Source organism: Thunnus albacares, chromosome 10 (genome assembly GCF_914725855.1).
Source record: "Thunnus albacares chromosome 10, fThuAlb1.1, whole genome shotgun sequence".
NCBI lineage: Eukaryota > Metazoa > Chordata > Actinopteri > Scombriformes > Scombridae > Thunnus > Thunnus albacares.
Window position 1 is genome coordinate 24,922,399 of NC_058115.1, and position 26,518 is coordinate 24,948,916.

General features: G+C 39.7%; 1 protein-coding gene across 1 annotated transcript in view; it reads right to left on the reverse strand.

The window, feature by feature from the left end:
• Positions 1 to 16,742, reverse strand: part of slit3 (slit homolog 3 (Drosophila)) — a 261,454-nt gene extending 244,712 nt beyond the window's left edge. The window contains exon 1 of the mRNA XM_044364021.1: positions 15,909 to 16,742. Within this exon, the coding sequence (XP_044219956.1) occupies positions 15,909 to 16,099 (191 nt within the window). The 5' untranslated portion in view covers positions 16,100 to 16,742. The remainder of the gene's footprint in view (positions 1 to 15,908) is intronic.
• Between the last annotated feature and the right edge of the window lie 9,776 nt (positions 16,743 to 26,518).

Here is a 26,518-nt window from a genome sequence, read left to right on the forward strand (position 1 = left end):
TCCCTCACACACACACTCACACATACATATAAACAGAGTCTGGTTTTGCCAAGGCAGCCCGCGTGTGTGTTTTTCATAATACACCTAAACATTTATAAATCTGATTGAAGACCATATTAGGTTTCAAAAGGTTTCCCCAAGCTGCCATGGCAAGGACCACTAATAAGAGCCATACCACAGCTTGAGACAGGGAGGGCTGCGCTTCCCAAAGCCCAAAATGGGGTCCTGGGTCCACCAGGGGTCCTCTAAAGAGCTCCAAGGTAGTAGTTCCAATATATCTAAGCTGATACAATGGGAGATCTCATAAAACGACTCTTGTGATCAAAGATTCCCACCCACTAGAGCAGCGACAGTGATGGAAAGCTGGACTAAATCATAACCAACAACAAATAAGTTCTCAGAATGAGGTCCCAGTCAAGTAAGGTTTCTATTTGAGGATCCTTGATATGAGAAAAAGAGGAGAAGAGAAGAGAAGAGAAGAGAAGAGAAGAGAAGAGAAGAGAAGAGAAGAGAAGAGAAGAGAAGAGAAGAGAAGAGAAGAGAAGAGAAGAGAAGGATATAAAACCTCTAAAAGATTTACAGTGGTGCATTGGTGAACCTTAAAGCAGCACAAATCTATAATTTTATACTAACAATGGATCAAATGTTTATGTGTGTTCATATGTAAAAAGGGTCCCCTGAAGTGACAAACCCACAGAGAATTATCACGCAGCTCTGCAGCTCTACAAAGCATTTTAACATCTTTTTAGCTCATTGGTTTCACCATGTTTTCCGGCCAGCAACTTTACTGTTTTTGCTCTCATCGGCACTGTTTCCAGACACAGAAGGCAACAGTTTTCCAATAAAAAGTTCAGCACCAAATACGGTAGCCAGATGAAGTTAGCAGCTAAAGTTCATGAACACAGTGGAGCATTTAGCAGCTAACGTTCCACATATTTTCTACAGGGGTTTATGGAGACCAAAGCAGTGCTAAAAGGACCGTGAATATGAGACTTACATTCACCATGGGGCTAAACCAATGCTAATGTTGCTCTGTGTCAGTTCTGTAAGCAGACTACTGTTAATATACTTGCCATAACGACCTTATAAGGTGATACTAAGTCAGTGTTGTGTTTTCAGCTTTTGCACAGCCCATAAGTGGTTAAAATCAAATAAAGTAGGTTTAAGAATCAGTAGGCCAGAGTTTTACTTGCCCTAATATATTTTCATGCACCAGAGGGCAATAATGGAGCTAACCACTTTCCCACTTTTTAAACAAGTAAAGTTTTACAATCTGTAGCTGCGCCTAAAGGGCTGCCCGTGTAATCACAAGTCCCTGGTTCAGGACCAGCCAGTGAGCTTTGTTGCATGTCATTCACCATCTCACTCCCGCCTCATTTCTTGTCAACTATCTAATAAAGCCATATAATGCCCTAAAATTCTTAAAAGTTTCACAATTGTCAATGACAGATTCTGAAATGATCATTCTAGTACATATACAATTAAAACATATCAGATTGAAATGAACATTTTGAGAATGTGCCCAAAAACAATATTTGTTTAGACTCAAGTGCCAAACCCCCTCAAGCAGCCATAGTAATAATGACAGCGAGGAGGTCAAAGTGTATGGTTGGGTCAACAAAGACAGTTTCTTTTAACCAAGTTGTTCTCTAATCGTAACCAAGTGTTTTTTATTATAAACATGACAGCGAAGGCAATTATTTCAACCGAAACCATGATTTTTCCCTAACCCTAACCAAGTTGTTTTTGTGCATAAACCTAACCAATGGCTAGGTTTATGCAGTGTCAATGGTGGCGGTGATGGCATCCGCACGACGGTGGCGTCTGATCAGAAAACACTTACTATATGTGTCCAGAGGGCATGAACCAACAACTAATTTTGAATGGTAAATGGCTGCATTTATATAGCACTTTTATCCAAAGACACAAACACACACACACAGATGGCAGCAAGCTACTATGCAAGGTGCTGGTGCAAACATCAGGAGCAATTTGAGGTTCAGTATCTTGCCAAAGGACACTTCCACATGCAGAAAGGATGAGTCCGGGGGTTAAACCACCGACCTTCTGATTGGTTGACGACCCGCTCTACCCGCTGAGCCACAGTTGCCCCATAATTTCATTGTTTAATTTGGAAGACTTGTTGAAAATGTCGGAGCTGTGTATGTAATCATACATGAGCCCTCATCAACAAGAGATACAAGTAACAAAAGAATGCAAAATTGCAGATACCAGATAGGAAATTTGTGTTGATGTTGATTCTCATCCATTGCATTCAAGAGACCAGATAAGTCTTTGACAGCAAGCCACTTTGGCATCATCCAGACTAGATGCTGCTGGTTCTTGTCACAGGCTTTCAGTATGCTTGTAATTTCTGTTTCCTTGGAAAGTGAGGCAGCTTGGTAAGCCTTCTTAGACATGGTGAAAAAAATTCAATACGGCATTGATTTACCATTTTCAGCTTGGGGGAAAGAGCTGCTTCCATGATGAAGGAAAGTGATTTGTCATGTCAAGTATCCACTCACTTTTGAGTGATTCTGAGGTAGCATCCAAACATTTCCCATCACTCTACCTCCACCTCTCTCCACCTGCTCTCAGTCTCATCATAGTAATCTCTCCACAACTGGCTCCAATCTCTTCATTCCTTCTTGACCCTTATCTGTCTTAAATCTCTCCTCTTTCCCAGTTTTTGCTCTTTAATGTCAGTGTGTCAGACCTTCACATCGTGTTCTCGGCCTTCTTCTCCACTTTTTTTTTTCTCTCTAATCTCCCCCTTTTACAGTGTCTCCCCCTCTCTCAATCTCTCATGTTTTATCTTTCACTGTTTCACAGTTGACTAAACACTTTTTCTTCGCTTTCCTCTGCTTTTCTCTTTCTAATCTCTCCTCTTTTATCGCAATCTTTCACTCTTTTACAGTTGGCTACATTTTTCCTACCCTTCTCTTTTTTCTCTCCCTTCTCGGCTAATCTCTCTATCCTTATCTCCATCTTTCTCTTGTTCACAGTGGAAAATTCTGCTCTCTCACCAGGGAAACTGCTCTGAAGTCAAACAAACACTGAGGATACAGGGCCAGGTGGAAAGCGATGGCTTTGCCTATCTAACATGACAGCCTAAGAACTGAGGAAGTCAAGGCCACTGCCAAAGCAAAATAAGATATGGTGTGAAATTAAATGATAAATTTGTCAAATGAAAAGCACACCAATTGGTAGTGATTTATTGGGAAATAAAGAGCTGGGTAAAGTAATCAGTATTTTTCTTATCATCACTCATATTTTTTAGATAGACATTAGGCTACTACTCGTAGTACTACAGTAAATTCTACTACTGATGCATACTATGGATTTGGGTATATTGTGCATATTTGCTTTGCTTTTACAGTATGTGTATACAGTAGGCTATGTGTATGCATTCTCCTGACAATTGAAGATTATTAATGGATAAACATGGATGGATAGAATTAAAGCAAAGACACATAAATGAGGAATGTGACAACCACTTTGTTTAAGTCAGAGACGATTACAGTACATCAATGAATTTAACATTTATAGCAAATGGTTATACAGTTTGATTTGGTAGAGAAAGCTGAGCAGCAATGTGAATTCTGCTGGGAGAAATAGTCCCCTCTTATTCACACATACATGAACACTAAATCTTACTCAAATCAATAAATCACTAAAAAACATAGCACTTTGACATTGACATGAGTGTATAAGCAGAGTAATAGTGAGAAGTGTCATGGTGTGTTCAAACAGAACGTGAGGTGAAAAGTTGTCGCATGCAAGTTTGAACGCTGGACCTTTTGTGTTTATTCAGTCCAAAACAGCCAATGCACTAACAGCATGTTAGCTGTAAGCAAGCTAGCAAAGGACATACTGACCATGTCTTTGAGAATGTACCTGTGTGTTTGTGTTCAATTCAGCCTCTGACTGAACTCAGACTTCACCAAATACTTTGACTCTTCCTATTATTTCCTTCCAGTATCTCTCCCTTTCTCTCTCATCTCTGTACATTTATGAAGCAGCTCCATAAAGGATACACACATGTTTTTTTGCTGAAATCGAAACATTTTCAACTTGGACCGCCCTGGCCAAGTTTGTGTCTTTCCATTGACTTTATGTGCAATTGTGGCGCCTGTAAAATTTGCTTTGCATTCTGTCTGAACACACAGTAAGGTTACAATGGCCCTGCTGTACATCTGCATGAATATGATTGAACACTACTAGTGCTACTACAGAGCTGAATGAGCCACTGATTGTGAAGCATGAATAAAGCAGCTGACACCAATCAGCTGATGAATGCTCAACTTCAAACCTCTGCTTGAACTGACACTATGCTCCATCATTAGCCCTTAAAGCACAACTCCAACTGCGTTTTTTTTCCGGGTTGTTCAAATGGAAACGTCCACTCAGCCGTTAGCAAAAATCAGTGATGTGGATTAGAGCGCTGACGCTGTTTAGCAGAGTAGCAGCAACAGTGAGTGCTTAGTCTGTCTCTATGACTGATATGGATAGGTGGGAGAGGGGGTTTATATTGGTTTATATGTAACTTAGCAATGCATCATGCAGAAACCTACGTCAGGTAACATAGGCAAAAGTTTTTAGAAGGGCCTTGTAAAATGGCATTTTGATGCTAAAACGTACTTTGAACACAACTTGATTTCAGATTTGAATACATATGGAACACTACTAGGAAGCTACAGAATGACATAAAAACCTAAAAAAAAAATAATAATAATAATAATAATGGACCCGCCATTTAAATGAAGATGTAAAATATCTCAAAACTTAAAAAATGCACAACCTACAGTACTTTTGCAGAAGTTGGTATGGTCATTCTTCCAAGTTTGGAAGCAGGACTCAGATAATCTCATTCATCAGACTTCACAACAGAACTCTGGAGAAATCAACGTATAAAAGTTGGTTCAAAACGGGCACAGACACAGTGGGCTGCCTTTATACCTCAAACCAATATATTTATGATTCAGAGCATAAATGGTTAACCTCAAATTAAATGAATAAAATAGCCAATATAATTAGAATGAAAGGTCTGGTAATGCAAAATTAGTATCGCAGAGGTTGTGAATGACATCAAGCAAGTGAGGCAGCCATTTTTATGCACCTGGTGTGCTGAAGCTTGGATGTCTACCCCACCCAGCAGTAAAGCTTAACTTAGCTTTAAATTTAACTGACCAGCTGGCAGTCAGACAACTAACGAGTGGCTTTAGTACAAAGCCCTAACCATTGTTTGTTTCCATTACAGGCAGATGCAAGGCGTACGTGTGTGTGTGTGTGTTTGCGACAAGGGGATAAGGCAAGAATGCAAACAGCAGGTGTTCAGGGAATTAATACACCATACAACACACACATACACACACACACACACACACAAAGGCACAGACAGCTCTTCACCACATTTCACCCCAGACTACTGAAACCAGTGAACCTTACAGTCTGGCTGCCTTGGGCCAGCAAACTGGTTGACTTTACACACGCACGTACAGTGTGTAGGGGGCTGATTCAGTTAAAATACAGCTTTATTGGTTGGCTACACCACAGAGACTGAGAAAAAACTGAGAAATAACTATTAGAAAGGAATGTTAAACAAATGACAGATCAGGTGACAAAGACTCCCAAGAGCTCAATGGAGTAAAAAGTTGGACCGACGGCTACTGTGGTAAACCATGAAATATTAAGAGAATACATGAGTTAAAATGTTGACATGTTGGGTTGCTGGCCAGTCAGTTGTGTTTCTCTTTCTCTCCTTGTCTCCCTGTCTCAATTTGTCTTGTTTTTGTTTTCTTGACCTATGCCCTTTCCTCTATCTGGAACAATGAGGAATAACGAGAAACTACCGCGAACAGTTTCCTCTCTATGTTCTTTCTCTTTCTGTCGGTCTCTGACACGGTGACATTTCCTCTTTCCACTATCTCTCTTTTTCTCTCAGTCTATTGCACCCTGCATCCTTATCTCTCTCTCTCCCTCCATCCTTTCCCTTTCATCGTTTGTTGTTCTCCGCTTCATTTCCAAATGCATTCACTTCCTGTCCTAATCTCCTGTTATTTTCCACAAAGCTCTTGTACCGCTTCACTTTCTCATTCCTCCTTTCTTGCTCTCCATCCTTCTCTCTCTAAGATAGGTATGCTCAATTTCGCTCTCTAAATCTCCCTGTTACCCAAAGAATCCTAATTGCCCTCTTCCTTTTCCTCTGAACTCCACGCTCTATAGTGTGTCTGTCACTAGAGGCAGGGGGCAGATGTCAAGCTGCTTCAAAATTAGTCTTCAGTTTAGCTGTAATTTATCCAGTTCAAGTGTTTGGGATGTGACATTTAACAATAACTGCTCACACTAATTGTAATATCACTTGATATGAAGTTGCTTGAAAGGCAAAAGGAAAATATCATTACAGAGTGAGGAAGTAGCTTAGCCTCATCAATCAGAAGACAAAAGCATCACATTTTGCTGCTAAATCTCTATAATGTATCATCTAAATTGAACTAATTAAACTTTTCAGCTGCAGTTTATATATCTAAGTATCAAAGTCACTGGAAGAACCCATCTTTACAGGAAAAAACCTTGACCAAGTCGAGTAGAGCATGAAATTACATGTTTTAAATGACCGTATTAAAGACTATATGTCACATGTATGCAAAGTTTTACATCAAACAGTATGATCATGTAAAACATTCAAAAGAAAGAAACATTATGTCTACATTTGCAGGCCATGTATTGTCTACAAGAGTTTACGAGAGTGTACAAGTTTTGGAAAATTTTGGGGGGTTTGTGGAACATTTGGTCTCCCGTGCGACCGTTTACTGCTGTTTTGAATCTCTGTCATAGTGATGCTAATAGGTAGTGAACTCTCTCCTATTACAGAACTTTCTCTGGGATACACAGCAATCATCACTAGGAGTATTTGGGCACACACACACGACAAAAGGCACGAGAACACAGCAGAATGAGCAAGTACAGACACACAGTCACAAGAGGGCCTCAGTTGAAGCTACCTTTGAGGACAGCGAGGTCATGTCCTTCGCAGGTTATTGAAACACTCGTACCAATCACCATTAATCTTAATATTTCCATGCCAAACATAGACAGTTAAAGATTCAGTATTTCACCACCAGGTTTATAATAAATATTTGTAGCATTTAATGGAAAATGTTCCTAACAAAAGGTTTCTTCAAAAGTTTTTTGAGCTCAAACTGATCCTGAATTGAACCGTTATGACTCAAGTCTCTTGAAATTTCTACAATCCTGCCCCTAAGAGGGCACATGTACAAATGAGAACAAGTTTTCCCTTGTGTCTTTTCCAAGAAAATACGAACCTACATGAACTCTGTTTTGCACACAAATAATGGTATTATTAATCTAAACTCAACTTTGCCAGTGATAAATTAATTTCAATAAAAAGAAAATCAAATCATTCAAGCTTGGTTACGTACCACCTGCAAGTGTGTAACGTATTCACAGAGAGCCATCAAATTCAGCCTCGGTAGAATTTACACAGCAAGAGCAAACATTTGCCAACACCACTGAAGTAAATCTTGTTTGGAAGACAAAGGTTTGCCTGGTGTGAATGGCTTTATTACCATAAGACAGTGATCCCACTGTTGGGGAGATTGTTTCTCGTGTAGGGCTATGTGTATTTCTCAGAAACATTCTGACATTTAACATTTTAGCTGGCCAGGGTTCCTCACCCCACATTTGTCACGATGGGGGAAAAGTTACTGACTAGTTGTGCAGCAGTGTTTCAGTCTAGAATGCTAACAATGCTAAGAGAAACTAAACAAAGGCTATGAGAACTTCTTTCCCAGAAGAAGAGAGGAAAGGTAAGAGGCGACGAGAGAGGAAGAGAAGCAGGGACACTGGTGATAAAGGAGCTATTAGTCAGTAAAATATTTTCCCTACAGCAGACTGCAGACTGAAGGACACTCACTTTCACTCCATAAAGGGGAATCCTGTCTCAGTGATGCACAATACAACTCCTATCTTCTCATCTTCACCTGACTTCCTGCCCAACTGCTTCTCATTTTCACACTGTGTGTGTGTGTGTGTGTGTGTGTGTGTGTGTGTGTGTGTTTCTCTCTCTGCTTTACATCTGTCTTCATCTTTCTATCACTTCTCTATTCTGTTTCTTCTTAAATCTCTGTCATGTTAATGCATCTTTTGCATTCAGTATCGCAAATTTAGTTAAAACTAATGGGAGCACTGTGTCTCTTGACTTTGTTCCATCATCTTTTGCTTTGTTTTCCCTCTGTCACAATCCATGTCTTTCTCCCTCATACTGTCTATTCAACGTTAATGCCACTCAACCTCAGGAAATTCATAGTTTGGTGTCACTGTTAACCTCACAGGCTTGACCACATTAGGGAGTCGCCTGCAAGCATCCCTTTCTTTTAAGGTCACGAGCCAAAGGAGCTGTAAACCAGCGCTGTATTTGGTTAGTTCTTTGGAGTTTATAGAGCTGCATTGCTTTTGTCTGGATTTACTGCTGCTGTACTGTAAGTCAATGGGGTGGGAGGGGGGGGTTGAAGGGTAATTTGGCCGCTGAGAGGCCACTTGACAAGAACAAGGACTACTGCTTCCTTAACATAGGCCAAGTCAAAAAAAAAAAAACGAGTGAATGAAGAGAACAAGAGAGGTAAGATGAATAAGAGACTGAGAGAGAAAGTGAGTGATAAGAGACAGATCATGAGAGAGACAGAGAGATGGAGAAACACTCACACACACACACTCAGAGCCTGTGACTGGTTTCACCATAGCCTTTCAACCTCAACAGTCTGTCACATTGAGCTTAGCAGAACATAGGCCTAAAACAGAGAAATGATGGTGTAACTCACACTCTCATACCGTCCACACATACTGCATACACTGCTGCATGCACACAAATAAACACAAAGACGTATACACACACATGTACAGCGGGGGCGGATACACAGAAACACACACTGAGAGAAAGAAAGTCCCTGCAGAAGGGATATAATGTGTTGCTTTGGTGACAGTGGCCTAACAAAACAGTGGCATAGCTTGTTAACATCAAACGACTCCCAAGCGTACTGCACCACACTCACACGCACGCAAACCCAGACTGGTGACTGGCGTTGTAGTACGATGAAGTCTGAGGACTTCTGTTTTAGCAGAGAGTCACAGAAGGTCATTCGTGACTCGAGGTAGTTTCTATGTGACACAGTCTCTCGCTCTCTCATTATATGTCAAAGTTTCCATCTACAACCAATTGCATGTTTAATCCAGTGAAAGCATGAGAGTGCACTGTCCGTGTGTATGTGAGCCTGTACTTAACGATGACTGTGCACTGTATGTGTGTGGCTGCATCAATGAATTCTCTAATGTGTTTATATACATGTAGTGTATAGGTAGTTTTATATGGAATGTAAATTAATCTTTTTTATGTGTGTATACATGTGTGTGTGTGTGTGTGTGTGAGTGCTATTGTACTATCTTTGTGAGGACCGATTGTTAGACCTTGAGAGTCAGGATATTTTTGGCTAGTCCTCAGTTGCTCCAGTTTCATATAACCTGGGTCTACTTTAGTAGTTTTGGATATCATTCCTATCTGCAATATTAACAATGTGCACACCGTGTTAATTACTGTGATCTGATTATGTGGCAACATCTCTAAAAAGAGCAGTCAGACAATCATAAAGGTTTTAAACTAACTCCCAGGTTAGCAAAACCTATTTTGGACAGGAAATGAAGGCAAACAGTGAAATACAGTAATCAGTCAAGTTGTTCACCACAAACAGAGCTGACACAAATGGTTGATTGATTGGTTAGTCGATCGACAGAAAATTATTTGGCAACTTTTTGGCTAATTGATTAATTATTCAAGTTATTTTTCAAGCATAAAACACCAAACACCTAGATCCTAGATCCAGCTTTTCTGTCTTATGTAGTAAATTGATAATTCGGGGTTTGGACTGTTAATCAGAAAAAGCAAACTATTTAAATAAAACTTTTACAAATTTTCTGACATTTTATAAACCAAACAATGAAGAAAATAATCTGTGGATTAATCAATAATGAAAATGATGGTTAGTCACCCTAACTGCTAACATCCATCACAGTTGAGTCCTTCTTTGTCATGAAACTTTGACCAATCATACTGTCAGTGCTTGTGCATGCAGAGAGTGTCCCTGTCCCACGCTTGTTTATAATCTAAAATCTGATCATCTTGTTTCTCATCCTTTGTTGTACTGATGTTCCCAGATCTCAGCAATGAATGTGATACAGTGTAATCTAATGTAAATAGTACAATGTTATCATAAGTGATAGAATGATGTCCAAACTGTAAAAACAGGGCTCAAGTTGGTAGAAACTAAAATTTTCCGAGGGTTAAGTTTAGAATTAGATTGGGTTGGGTTGAGGTTTGGCACAGTTGTGATAGTCAAGGTTAGGGATAGGGGTTAGGAATACATGATGTCAATGTGGGTCCTCACAAGTGCAGTACAACTATGTGCACATTCATGCAAAGTCTGAAATGTGCACTTGTACATCTGAATATGTGTGCCTTATTTTCTATACGTATGCCAGTGGGTGTGTACAACTCCTTCCCTGTTTGTGTGTACATGTGCATCCTGCCATTTCCCAGAAGGGCAGTGCCCACCGTCAGTGCCAGCTGGCTGCCTCTTTGGCAGAGTGAGAGTCATTATATAGAAAGGTCAAGTGCCCACATGCTGGAGAAACTTGGGGAAGAGAATATCACCCACTGACCTAGAACTGGAGCCTAAATATTGGTTACCCTTATTTGTGCCATTTGGCATACCATAACTGAATCAAACATAGTTGGAAGGGCACAAAATGCTTACCACGAGATGGCCACAGATGATAGGCGTGACATTAAGAGGCTGCTTGAGAACAGCAAGCTCATTGTGGTTTTTACTTCTTAGTTTAGACTTGTCTGCTATTGCAGTAACACTCGGCCGCTCTTAAGATGCATCACCATCGTACCCATGTAACAGTAAAGGACACTCTTCAGTGAATGATGGCTTTTATTCAACAGTTACCAAGTCAGCATGCCTTCTGACTGAGACTTTCCTCAAAATAGTGTATATATACAGAAATACTGCACCAAAATACATCACTAATTAGCTCCCTGGTTCCCACAAAAGCTGGCAAAGTACCAATGGTCTGCTGAGATTCATGGGAATCATCAAAACAGTTGGAATATATCTCTGTCTTATCATACAGCTTAGTGGTGGCTAACAGTTGTATACAACACAATATTGTTTGTTCTGACTTCAGGCAACTGAAAGGAGCAGGTCCAAAACTAAAGTGAACATCAAAGTACGTCAGAGATTACAGACTGTTCTTGATCCAATCAAATTAATTAATTCAGAGAACAAGACCTGTGTCAACATAAATTAATTATCCTCCTTCATGCACAGGTTGGCACCAAAATATTCAAAGATCATACACACACACACACACACACACATAAAGATTCCAGTCCCACCATGGAATGTCGTTTCATAGCTGAGGGTGTGGTGGTTACATCGCTCATTGACCAATCAACACCAAGTTTTGATAAGAGCCAGAAGCAAAGGCTGGAACGTGTGTGCGTGTGTGTCCACACAGCAGTAAGATTCTAGTGTTGTGCGCACCGTGGTAGGTTGGCAAGCAGAGGGGAAATGGGAGCTGTGAAAACTCTACTGGAGAGATGCTGCTGGCAAACTGAAGGTGTGTGTGTATGTATGTGTGTGTATGTATGTGTGTGTGTGTTGGAGGGGGACGTTAGAGAGAGAGTGGTGGAGAGAGGCAGGGAGGAGGCAAGGGAGAGAGGGTAGAAAAGAAGGTAGAGAGTGAGGTAAAGTTGAGAAAGAAAAAAAAACAGTGGAAGGTAACAGATGGGGAAAAAAGGAAAGTAGAGGGATGGGGAGAAAGAGCGAGAGACGTAAGAAAGAGAAACAAAGTCGGGGAAGAGATGAAGAGTTAGGAAGGGAAATAAATAGAAAGACATAGAGAAAGTGCCAGATGAGGCTTGAGAAAGCAGAGAAGGTGTTGCTTGTAAAAAACCTGCCAAAACTTTCTCAAAGTGCCGTTAGCGAGGGAACAGAAAAATAAAAAAAGAATAAAAGGCAGTTAAAATCAGAATTAGTTTGTGTAAAGTTGGCTCAGGCAACTTCCAGCAGTGAACTCATTCAACCACACACAGACTCACATACAGTGCATATATGTAAAGATCATACATATCACATACATCCTCATGTAACAAGCAACACACATTTATAGACATGTAATCACACACACACACACTCTCGTTCTATAACACAAACATCTCTTGATTGCAGCTCAACCAACTGAAGACCCCCTCTAGAGTTTACAGCCTTGAATTTCTCTACATTTCACAGCAGTAGGGGCAAAAAGTATGGAATTCGCAGCTCTAAAAATCAACACTTCAGGGGGTGAGTGTGTGTGTGTCTGTGTTTGTGTGTGTGTGTCTATGCGGTCCCTGTAGGGCAGGTGTGATTGGACCCGGGAGAGAAAAGCCATCCCTGCTTTCCAATTCATTTTACTCAGCCTTGTTAAGCCTGTTAAGCCTCCCTCCCAAAACCCTCCACTCAAATTAGATGCAAATGAGGTCTCAAGTGGCTTCCCAAGGAGGACATTATGGAATTGACTGGCCTGAGGTAATCCGCGAGACTGCCTACGAGTGCATGTGTGTGTGTGTGTGCTGAGTGAATGATTGAGGCCACCACTGTTTTTCTCTTGTTAACCTTTCCAAATGCTCCATTTACAATAGTGAAGAAAACATTTCAACGTTATAAAACAATTCGACGTTATATACTGTATTTAATAAAGAGAGTAGGGACTAACTTTCCTGGTGCTTTGCATACTTTTTCAGTGTTACATTTCAGTTTATCCAGGAGGTATTTCATCATCAAGTCTTATTCTTTTTTTTTTGTTGTAGCAGATTTCATGTACTTCCACTTACAATAGGGATTTTCTACATTTGTTTTCAGTAACTTCCTCTCTGTACATATGGGTTGAAACAGTGATAAGGAGAGCAGTAGAGTAGTAGCCAAAAGAGATTTTCCACTCAAGATAAGTGAGAGTCGTGCCCCTTACTCAAGCGCCACACGTCTTGCGGTCTTATTGCATTGCATTCTGGTGTGGTGGAGACAATTATGTCTTTCTCTCTATGGGTTTGTCCTTATGTGATTGCTTAGACATTTGAGTCTAAATAGTTAGTCTCGAAACAAGCTTGTGCTTTTTCAGTTAGCAGAGAACTAAAACTAACTGAAGTGGGACAAAAATGCAAGGTGTATCACATATAAACTTTTAACAGCATCAAATGTAAGGTTGATTTTTACGCACATGTATAGAACCACAAAAACATCAATGTATTGTCCTGTTTTTCATTTGTAAACATAAGTAAACAGAGTCGCCTGTGACAAACAGCTAACCACATTAGAAACTGAGTGTTTGGAACATATTGATCATACAGTCTGACACCACAGAGTGGTGGATTATTGTGCAATAGTGATTTGAAGCTTTTGATGTTTCATTGTAATGCTTGTCAATCCAAGCAGACTCTGGTTCCCATCCTCTGTGTTGGAGGGAACAATACATTTTTCCATCCTATTGGTGGTTAGGAAATTATCATTTTATGAATGTTTTGAGACAACATGTATCTGTTTCCCCTCCCTTAGGCCACTACAGTGAACTACTCATCTGAAAAAACTGACACTGTCATAGAATCATTAATAAATACAATATTTTTTAAGGGTCACCATGAAACACTTTTACACAATGGATCTTAATAACCTCTGAGATGTTAAATGCTCAAGTCAGGGAAAGATCACAATAAATCTATCAGATAACCTTGGACATGTATGAACCAAATTAGCTATTTTAAAAACAAATAATTCAACAAATGTTACACTTGGTGTCTAAGATTTGTCGTCCACATGGATTTTATCCTAGATGTCAAACCCAATTCCCTGCTCAGGGCAATAACGCTCATGTCTCTTTCCTAAAAGTTTCCCCATCTGCCGTAACCTTAACTGTAACTGGAATCTCATCCATTTTAATGTTTCCCATCTCAAACTCCCTAAAATATATCTGCAGAGAGAGAAAGAGAGATGAGGACAGGCAGAGAGGGGGAGAAAGAGGGAGGAAAAGAGCAACTCTTGGCCAAAGTCACAGCTGAAACACTGACCTGGATAAATCAGGGAAACATAAACACATAGTTTCTAGAGTGAAGGCAGTGGGAGGGGGCGCTACTACCCCAAATATTCCACCCCGGGGACCCCAGTGAGAAGCAAGGGACCCCCTTATCCCACCTCCCCATCACAGCCCGCTCTAATTATTTATTTTCCTAGGGTATAAATGTCTTCGGGGGATTGCTGTGTAAAAGCCAACAGGTCTTGGGAGGTCACAATAGCCCTGTGGGATGGAAGAGGTATGGGGTTCGTTGTTCACACTCACACGTACACATGCAAGAAACACAATCACACACGTCAGCACAAACATGCAGACACAAAAACACAAAGACATATATGTAAACACACATATGCAAAAGCACACATACAAATCATACCCTCATATCCACCAGTACTACACACACACACACACACACACATGCCCCCCACTTCCCGCTGCAGCCTACTGATTGTGTTTGTTGTCTCAGGGTTGGGTCTGTTGTTGATCCCCTGCGGGGCTTTTGGCTGCTCCGTTATCATGCATAATCACTTCCATACCTTAACAGCATAGGTGTGTGTTTGCGAGTGCATGTGTGTGGCTGTGGGGGTGTATACGTGTCAAGATCAGGCTGGAGGTGGCAGCGGCGGCTGTCAGGGGTCCGTCTCTGCCTTTAGGGATGAATATCATTTCTACGCTAACTGTCACCAGGTTGCAAAAGCTCTGGAACTAATAATTTAGGAGTGAAATCTTTGTATATGACTTTTAAGCCAATCACTGGGGATCCAGTCCAGTTTAGAAAAGCTGTGAAAACTGTGAAAAACTTTGGAAACTCTTACAGAGAGCACAGAGGAATATAAAAAGATTTAAAGACCTCACTGCCTCTTCTCACCTTTCATTTGACCTGTTTTAAAAAAAAACTTAAATAGCTACTCTCTAAAAGCTGCTTCAGGACTATTTTCAACCTTTTTCCATTCATTGGGGTTGACTAATGCATTTTAGGGCAGTTTCATGTCCACCATCTATTCAGTTTATCACTGTGTAATCAAAGTGGCAACATATGCTTGTAGCCAGGAGGTATACTTAACTTTCCCCAGGAAACTATCTCTTGTTTAGCATATTATAGGTGATGAGTATTTTTATTCCCAGTTTGTCAGGCGTAGATGTCTCTAAAAGGTTGAACACCCAGTTTTACTTTATACATATTAGCAGAAAAGTTTCTTTCTATGTCAAGTGAATGCAACAAAAAATATCAAACTTCCTCAGAATTGTGAACCAATAAGGTTAACCAAAAGGAGGACAAGGTCTTTAAATGTCAAATAAAACCATTAATGAAGGTTTCTGTCAGAAGTGTTTGGCTTGTATTGATTGACTCCGGGTCAGAGTCGAAAAGCGGTTCAATTTACCACTCAAGCACATGGATGCAACGATAGTACTCATTCACAACAAAACGGCTTTTAATTACTATAAAAGATCAAATAAAGAAGTTTTCATTCAGACGTTTCTACAGTAGTTAGTTTGAAATGTTGTGTTTCAGCACTTCTAGCTTTCTCCATCATCTCTGAAAATGTAGGTAACCCTGACAAGACAGCCAACCAACATGTTGAGTTTTCCATGTATATGCCACAAAATTCATATTAAAGGAAAATCAAAGCGCACAATAAGATCACAGGACACACTATGATGATGTTCAGGATAGATAATGACAGAACAATAGGAAGACTGTGATGAAATCAAACTTAGCCTACAGGCGCTCGGCATTCCTCGGTATTCCTTTAGGCACCGTCTTCAAACCCAGACCCTGGCAGTCCACATGCGACCCGGAGCAGCTGCACTTGTGTGGGCATCCATCCACCGACACAGCGCACACAATCAACGCGAAAATCAGAGCCCAAATCCGGCAGAGCGCAGCCCGCTTCTTCTGCCCGGTCGAAGGCATGATATCCACTGAAATTACTTCCAAACTGAAATTAATTGAAAATCCGTGGGGGGTAATTAGACGTTGTCGAAGGATCCCGAAAAAGTCCAATAGACCGTTTGATTGTGAGATTTTTTTTTTAATGGGATGGGGATGGGAATTAAACGAGGAGCCGGAATCAAAATTAAGTTCGCTGTTGCAGAAGTTCTCCAAAGTTTCTCTCAAGAGACTCGATCAGTCAGAATCTCCTTAAAACGCTCTTTTGCCATTGAAGAAACGGAAAAACATGGAGAAAGATGAGGGATTTGAATGTGACACTTGTGGAGAAAAAGTTCTTCTCACCAAAGCAAAAAAAAAAAAGTAACCGTGCGTCACTCAGCTCGATGCGTAAAAGTCGCCCCAAATGCCCCCCATTCACAACCCCTCCGAGAACTTATCAGCTTGATTCCTAAACTTTCCAAGGTGAAAATGTTCAGCTGGGGTGTAACCTCTTTCCAGGGAACATCCCTCCGCTGCCAGGGGATAAAAAAGTGAGAGTTGCAGAGGAGTTGTAATCAGGAAAAAAAAAAAAAAAAAGTTAAGAGGGCAGACGCGCAACACAGACTGGTACGCCTGGAGGTTGTGCGAGTGAGAGAGGCAAACAGATTTGTACTTAGGTCTCCCCCAAAAATCCTCTCTCTATCTCTAGCCTTCTCCCTCCCTCCCTCTCTCTCTCTCTCTCTCTCTCTTTCTCTCTGTGTTGATGTCACCAGAAAAGAGAGTGAGGGGGCTCCACAAACTTTCACTCGTCCCGTATCTTCTTCAGAGAAACACTATAAACTTTCCCACAGAGGAATAAAACTCCAAAACTCTCCTTCCATGGCAGATTTTAGCTAATTTCCCAGCAACTCGTCCTCTTCTATCATGGCTCATATATCATCCTAATGATTTCCTTTGTGATTACATATTGGTTTTGAGCCATATCTTTTTTTTTTTTTTTTTTTAAATCATCTCTCCAAATACCCCATGCATCATCCTCGAAGAGCTTCTTTGTGTCAATTAATGCTTCAACAGCCAGCAGATGATACAAAAGTTGTCAGGCAGATCAATCAAAACTGAATTACATTTATTTTCTATTGTTGTGACAAATACTATTAAATTTATTATGACTGCAACCAACATAAAAACTTGGTTAAAGACCTATGTTTTTAATTATAAAAGCAAAGATTTCAGATGATGGATGAGATCACATGTTCACACCAACTTAAGTTTAACAGATCATTTGGTAGCAAGCAGTTTCAGAGTCCCTGCTCATGCTGCATCTATTTTCAGTCACAACTTTACCACTACAGACCAACAGTGCAATTCAAGTGCAAAGACTTCTCTTAAGTCATCCGTTCAGCCCTTCTGTATGTTACAGAAGTGCTGCCGCCCTCTATTGGTAGAAAGGAAAACTGTCATAAACTAACAAGCAGAGACTCCTCAATTTGAAGTTAAGATTAATAAAATAATTAAGCTTCTCATTAAATGAGTGTCCTCTAGATTAATTCAATTCATTTGGGGAATTTTCCTCCAAATGTCAAAAATTTAAAAAAGCTTTTTCCTCGGCAGTGTCTCAGTCTTTAATGAACAGCGGGAAGCTCATAAATATTGTAAAGCCTGGAACCCAAACTGAGTAATTCAGTGTCTCATTCTGGGGCTCCAGCTAATTAAAACATTGGTTTCCCCGTTATTTGGAGACTCAGCGGAGACATACTTGTGGCCAGTTTAACATTCGATCAATTCTGAATTAAATGCTCTAATAAACAAATGTATTGTAATGTTTTGAATTCCCTAAAGCCCCTTGAATATATTTTCAAATGTTTGTCTTGCATTTGTTATTCATTCAAAGGAGGTTTGCTGAGTATTTAAGCATTTTCAGCTACATTAATTTTCAGTGTCACGAGTATAAAGACAGCTTCAGAGAGATGTGAAAAATGTGTTAAAATCTCCCTCTCAGTGCCCGCCTCTATTGACAAGACAGAAGAAAATATGAACTTGGATAAAGTCTTTTTTTAAGCTTTGAAACCTATTGCATTAGTTTTGTGTCAGATTGATGACAGCAGCAGGGCAAGTAGAGCAGCACAGTTCTTTTACCCAGCGTCTGACTCCAGCACCTCCTCGGGGATCCCCAGGGGCCCTCTGGCATGTTGGGAAATCAAATTGCTCCAGAGTTTTCTGGGTCTGCCCTGAGGTTTCCTCCCTGCTGGCATTTGGCAATAAAAGTGTTGCTAAAGGTGTAATTTTATCATATTAATTCTAACAATTTGAAAGGGTACCAGTACTCATATTCTGACATATCAATTATAAGATGCACTTTCCTGCTCCCTCTGTCTTTTGTTAATGAGCTCTCTACTGTGCACACCACTTCCCATCAAGGATGAATAAGTATGGCACACCTACGGATATCAATAAGCCTCTAAAATATGCTAAGAGCAGTATCAAACGAAAATAATAAAAACATTACCAAAGCACGAAAGGAACTGACACATTAACTCAATAAAGAATTTAAAGAGGCTCTAATCATCTACTAAAACATTAAACAAGATGCCCCAGTTATCCAACCACCCCATGGCTCACGGCTCACAGGCTAAGCTAATGTAAAAACACCCAACAGCGGTCTAGCTAGCCATCTCACCCACAATGCATCTGGTGTTTATTTAACACAGCATTTAATTTTTAGCTTTGCCAATGCTGTTAACTCAAATAATTGAGTACTTTAGTTGTATTTAGTAATGTGGAGCCATTACCTTCACTTTTAAAACCTTGTTGCTTCTGTGCGTTGTGTCGTTAGCTACTAACCGTATTTTAACACAGTGTGTTTTTCTCACAGTGAGATTGATGTTTACCAGAGATCAGGCCATTAATTGATGTTTGCTACTGTAACAGACATTAAGCTCTATGCTGTTAAAAGCTAACAATGCTAACAAAAAACGTAACTAGTGAATACAATACAGTAGTAGTTCAAATTCAAAATTTAGAAAAACACTGACTACTTTTTCACAGCAAAGGCAAAATAAGGGTGGTTAGTTGTGTGACTCAGTTCTTCTCAGTTACATACAAGTCTATTCCTTTTTTCTGTGATTCGAATGTAAAATATAAATATAGATGTGAAATACTAAATGCTGCACTTTCAAATGAAAATACAAGGTTACCCCATCTGAATGGCAGAGTAACATTCTCTTACCTGTCTGCTGCGTGGCTGTAAAAAAATTACAAATGAACTTGACATGTGATCCAACAACTGTAGTCTTGCTCTTTCTCTCTTTAATACATTTGAAGAGGGGTGATGTATCCCTGTCTCCCCATAAAATTCCAACGAGCTTGTGCATAAAATTTTGATGATGTCAACCTCTGGCTGTTGAGGACCTACTATATACCCCTGTGTATTTCTCATACTGTATAGTCCAGGTAATAAAAAGCAATATGCAAAGACATACAGTTGTGTAAAATGATAACATGGGAATCATGTCACATGCAATAAGCATCAAACACAGCGATATTAGATTCAGAGGTCATCCGAACAATGAATGAAGAAGAGACTGGAGACTTGGATTTATTTCCAACACAATCTGACAGACTGACCTGCATATGGTGAAGGATTATTCATCATTTAGCTCCAGAGTTGCTACAACGTTTTTTTTTTAATATTTTCAATTTTTATATCATTTTAATCTTCTACTGTCACTCAACAAGGTGCATTGTGTTAACACGGATGGGAGAGTCTATTAGACACACGTGAATCATTTCGTATTGCTGGCCAATCTCCCAAAACCGTGGTATATTTCTTTAAGAATTCACGAAGAGGGAGAAAGGAAGTGCCTGTGAATACAAAATAAGACAATGAAGGAAAAAAAGATTTAGAGAAAAAATAAGAGGTAAGACTGAGAGTCATAAAGAGGGGAAGAGATGGAGGGCAGATAGAGAGTGAAAGCTATTTTGAGGGAATGAGTCTTGAAATAATGTCATTCACTGTTGGCATGGACCGCACAGTAAATTATCTACTGGTGCACATGGATGATTTTATATCTACATTCTCATCACTCAACAGGTAATATGTAATTTATCCAAAGGACCATATGTCCCAAAAACTTTATGAATTCTAATAACTCTCTCCAACATTTACTTTTCTTTTGGATTTTAATTTTGTCACTTTTTCACCAGGGGAGTCTGTTATGTTAGTCACGTATTTTAACTACGTCAAATGCATGTTCAACTCGTTTAAATCAATTTAGGCAGCTAGAATCCTAATTCCCCTAACTTCAGTGAGGCAATTAAGCAAAAAATCTGAACAAAACAATAATGTATTGATGGGATTTTAAGACTTTGGTGTGATTTCAAATGTAGCAAACAATATTTGCAAATTTGCAAAATGGAGACAATTAAACAATGACTTATGATTCCTTCCGTGAGGTTGAGTGAAATGTTCAAAAAAGTAAGTGGTCAATTGGAAAAGTCCCGTCTCTGAAAGCAACATGGGTTTGTGCAAACAAATCATGAAAAAAAAAAGTGCACCACCACAAAAACAACACATTGAAACACTCAAAATGAAGAAGTGATCATCCTTTTTCCTTGCACAAACCACTGCTTATGTGTGTATGAAACCACTCTCTGACGGCTTTGTTTGGGCTCATTGGAATAAGATGCATGTCATTAACTTTTGAGGTTGAGGGTTTTAAATTTTGCTCAGGACCTTTTGATTCATGATCCCTTCTTGAGCATTTTCTCCCAGAGTCGCCACTATATTTCAATGAATAAAGCAGAAAAACCAAAAACTTTTTTTTTCTTTACAAAATGAGACATTAAGCATTTGTGATTGAACCGAGTTGGCTGCTGCTGAACTTCTCACACCGCACAACTACTGCCACTCTTTGTCTTTCATTTTCTGTCTTTCCTCACTCTTCCTCTTGCCATCCCTTGGGTGTTCTCTCCAACCCTCCGTCTCATTCTCTCTGTTTTTAATCTCCCAGACTTCCTTTCTTTCTCTTCCTGTCATTCTGTCCCATTGGCACATTGTCTTTTTTTATGTCTCTTTTCCTTCCCATTATTTCCATCATCTGCCTTTCTATGCATCCTATTTATATCTTTCTATGTAAATCTCTATTTATATCTTAAGTCCCGCAGTCTCTGTATTTTTACAAGCTGAGAGACAGTGTGCAACTAATTAGTATCTTTCTGTAGTGCAGGACTGGGCCGGGCCAGAGTATAACGGCTTCACGCTTTGCTGCTCACACACTCACACACAGAGCCGACAAGGCATGCAATAATATCATGCTGTCACACAGAATTTCCTCTCTGTTGACAAGTGTCTCTCATTAATGCAGAAGACAAAGACAATTCCCTAGGAATTGCATTTATATTGGATGATAATGAAGGACATGTTTTATATCCAAAGCTGCTGCTCAGTGCCGGGATGTGGCAGAACGTAACATGTCCTCTTTGTAAAATGGTGTATGATAAGGGTGAAGCAGGTTAAATTGTCCTGCTAGAGACCAATGTTTCAAGTCAAATCTCTGACCAACAATTAATTTTGTTGGCTTTTTCCTAACATTAAGTGCCTTAGTTTCCTAATCTCAGGTTTACAGTTTTTCAAGTCTGTCCTAAAACAATAGTCAGGTGTCCAAATGAACACTGATATGTGTTTTTCTTGCTGTAATCATTCTTCCTGGTCATACTGGCCAGTAAGAGATCCAAAATCCACAGAACTCCCTCTATACAAAAACGTGTTTAAAAGTTTATTTAAAGCTACTACGATGCTTCAGCTGACCAAATTAGTCAAATCAAGTCAACATCTTATCTCTGTCTTATATATGTGTCTTTTTAGTGCCAGATTTCTTTTTTCTTTTTTTACTAAAAAAATAAAAAATTTTAAAAAAATGCCACATTTATACTATGAACATTTACACATTCCTGATCAGTATTTTGTACATTACATTCTCTTCAACTAAAACAACTCTTCACTTAGAATATATTTTACATATTTTATTGTAAATTTCTATTTTATATTATTTATGATTACTTGATTTTTGGGTATATTTTTATTGTTATGCTTCACAACACCAGGGCAGATTCCTTGTATGTGCAAACCTACTTGGCAATAAACCTGTTTCTGATTCTGACCTCTTTTTGTGGAGCAATTTATACTCCAGTTATATAAAATTGGATGGTGCACCAGAGCTAATATGGTAGTGTGGCTGTCAGTTTTTACTGGAGTTTCGAGGTACTGCTCAAGCATGGGAGAAAATTTGTGATAAAGGTGTTAAATTTCACTGTAGTAATGCTGGTGTTAGGGGGCCCTTTGTCTTAGTCTTCCTCCTTAAAACCTTCCTCGTTCCAGCCTCTCATCCCTTCTCTTCTATCTTCTCAAGTATTTTCCTTTCCTCTTCTCTCTGTCCCTCCTCCTCCTCCTCCTCCTCCACTTCTCTTCTCTCCCTCCATCTCAGCAATGGACAGATTAGAGAATAATTGGTGGAAAGTTTGGACTTTCTCTTCACACTGGGCCTCATCCATTTAAATTGTCTTGATATCTGATGGCACATTAATGCTTCACACTGCACAGCTGTGTGTGTGCCCAGGCATGTGTGTGTTAATGAGACTTTATATGGGTATTAGTGTAGGTGTCTGTGTGCCTAATTTTGTATTTTTTGTATGTCAGTGATAAAGTATGTCCGTATATGAGTGTGTGTGTGTGTGTGTGTGTGTGTGTGTGTGTGTGTGTGTGTGTGCGCGCTTGTGTGGGTGTGAGTGTGTGTGGTTTAATGGATCCTTTAGCCAGACAGATCTTTGGCTAAGCTCTACTGTGGCCCCTGCAAAGCTATTATCTCCCCATACACTGTGTACACACTTCCTCCAAGTGTGTGTGTGTGTGTGAGAGAGAGAGAGAGAGAGAGTGAGACAGAGACAGAGACAGATCGAGAGCAGAGAAAGCCAACTTTTAAAGGGGGCTATCATAACATCCCAGTGTCGCTTTGAACACACACACTCACACACACATAATTATGCGTATGTGTACTGACAACGGACCACATTTGAGGCATTTTTTGGGGGTAGAATGGGGAAAACCCTGAACAATATATCCCCTAAGTGGTCAAACTGTAGTCAAAAGATCTCATTTTAGGCCAACTAGTTCAAGTCTAGTCTTAAATTTAGATCCAATTTAGTCCATCTTACATCCAGCTAGTCTACGTAGTCCAGTTCTAGTCCAACAGGTGTAACTCTAGTGCTAGGCCTGAGATTCATTCTAACTAATTAATTACTTAATGGATTATACACCTCCCTCACCCTTCCCTTCTAGGCATGTGGGAGAACCTACAGTGGCTGCAAAACTGGCAAAAGGCCCTCTCTAGAGCGAGTGTTTGGTTTGTCCATTCTGGGCTACTGTAGAAACAACATGGCGGCCTCCATGGAAGGACGCCCTCCCTATGTAGATATAAAGGGCTCATTCTAAGGTAACGAAAACACAACAGTTCTTATTTTCAGGTGATTATACACTAATTAAAACATACTTTTGATGTTTTATATTATTTTATATGTCATTTCTGCCAAGTCTGTTCTGCTAAATGCCGCTAAATTCTACACACTGCACCTTTAAGTAACTCTGTAATAGTCTAACATTGCATTTGACCAGGTGAACTCCAGAACAACACATAGTAGCGTTTTATAATCTGGTGTCCCTATTGGCAGTAATAGGCAGGACGACATCATTTGTCTGTGCTTTCCAAAACCAAAATTATTCTTAAAAAAAATAATTATGTTTTATGATGTGGTTTAGGCACGAAAAACAATGATCACTTGTGTGGTTTGGGTTTAAGTTACTACTTCCTTAAAGTTAGGCAGCCTTTGTCGTCATGGCTACAATAATAACCACACGGTTAAGGTCGGGTTGTTTTTTTTAAAAACTGTCCCAACTCATGCTTGGAAATGTGAAATTCGCAATCAGAAACCAGAAAGCAAAGTCCACTGCTGGGTGAAAACCTCCATTCATCCCTCCTCATCTGAATGATGAAATTTGTCCACTTACGTATATGTCATCTCTACTGCGCCACTGCTCCGGGTCATAATTATTGTCACTCTGACATAACTATATGTCGCATTTGACACATGCTGTGTCGTTTTCCTCAGGAGGACAGTCACAAATTCCATCACACCTCAAAAAGTTACATTTACATTTACATTTTGTCATTTGGCAGACACTTTTATCCAAAGCGACTTACGAGAGAGGCGAGACAGTCAAGCATTAGAGGATAGTGACTCAAAAGAATGAGAAAGAGCGCTAGACAAGTTTTGTTTATTTCTTTATTTTTCTAAGTTAAAAAAAATCAAACAAACAAACAAAAAAAAAACCCAGAAAATGCAAAAATCATGCCAGGTGCACTGTAATTGTCTGCAGGACTAACTTTAGACTTTAGGTTAGAGTTTAAATCCCTTGTCCAACTAGTCCAATTGCAGTCAGTAGTAACTCTAATCATTTTAGTCAATGGACTCTCATAAACATGACGACAGGCCAAAAAAGGCCTCAGGCCTCCAATAAACCATTGTCCCCAGAAAGTCCACAACCCACAGTTAAATAATGTGCAGCACTTTCCACAAGCATAGTAATGCAAGTACACAAAAACACACGCACACACACACAGACACACACTTGCATTTCTGAATGGGCAGTTAAATAATGCCATATGTTGCTCCAGCGCCTTTGTTTCATTGTGAGGATTTTTTTTTTCCCTTGCTGCTTCCCATGTAATGTTTGATTGATGGTCTAATTTACTAGAATATCACACACACACACACACACCAAACCAACAGGCTGATGGTGTGTTAGAAGGGTTATTTTGCACAAGTATATCCAAATGTCTGTGGACAAGCTTAGTTAGTGATAGAGGCTATTCTTATACTGTGTATAGAAGTTCACTCTCTCAAAAATAGTGAAAGAAAACCTTGCTAAATGATCTGAGTTACAATGATAACTTTATCACTCTGGACAGTTTTTCACAATACTTTTAGTTTCAATTCCCAAAGAGAAGTACAGTGAGGTCTGCCGATTTTACAGAGAAAGCGGGATGTTGTTTCTGGAAAAACATGTTGCTCTTGAGTTTTTAAATCTAACCTTCAGCATAACGAATGAACTTCCACGGACCATCACTATATTTAGGTGGCAGCAGAAGTCCCAGCAGTGGAAATGCCTGCATAGATACCTCTTCTATTTGTTTTGGGTGAACCAAACCTTTAGACCATCTCTTTAAACACACACATAGCTTTAAAGACCTGGAAACAGTTAAGAAAGTGCATGCAGTACCATTCTATGGAGCTATTTGTTTTTTGCTGCAGGTCTCAAACACATACAGTACAGTGCACACAATGTGTAATGGTTGGGCAGCCATGTGTTTGTGTGATTTAGGGTTCAGTAATAATAACTTATTAAACTCTAACCTCTGTGATTAAACTACTGATTGGGCAGCAGCACATCTGCACAGCTGACCCTTTTGTGTGTGTGTGTGTGTGTGAGTGTTTCAAGGCTTGTGTTGTACCACAGCTCTAAGCTATTTACTGACAGACACAACAGCATTTATCTACAGACAGGAAACAGGTCTCTGTGAGTGTGTATGTGCGCATGTTTGTGTGTAACGGTAAGTTTAAAACTGTTTTCTGGATGGATACTCTTTTTCTAAAACTTCCTCACATCATTGTTGGCATGAATAGTGACACGAAATGCTTCCCATAAGGACTGAAATCAAAGCTCTTTTTTGTGGTATTTGGCGGTTTTGGTAATGTTTTGACAGTTGCATCAATAAACCATCTTTAAATGTAGTTTCAGTGAGTGGTTTGGATTTTGAAAGAGGTTAAAGAGGGGGAGACAAAGAGAGAACGAGAAAGAGACACTGTGACAGGGAGATATTTAAAGGTTGTTGAATGGCAGATACCCAAGTAAAATATTTCTGTTCACACTGGTGGTGTTAGCTGCAATCACTAGGAAAACTTGCCAAACAGACACAAGGTTCCTGATAACTGCGTTTACAATCCTTTGGCTGACAGGAAAGAACAGCGCTGAGTAAATGAAAGAGTGTGTGGCCAAAATGAGAAGAAAGACAGAGAATATGCTGAAGTTACAGTCTATTTAAAACAATTATGTGTGTGTGTGTGTGTGTGTGTGTGTGTGTGTGTGTGTGTGTGTGTGTGTGAGTGCGTGTGTGTTACTGACTTTGCTCTGACAGTGTACTTTACCCTTAAAGCATTTCTCCAATATGCTAAACTTAATCCCAAAGATATAACGATACAAGACAAGGTTTAAGTGAGCTTCTAACTAAAATAAAGGAAGATGTACAGACTTTTTATGTACAAAAATATATATAATCATTTTGATGTCATTGTCCATTGCCCTCAATTAACCCAAGACATAGTTCAACTCGATGAGAGTCAATTTGTATA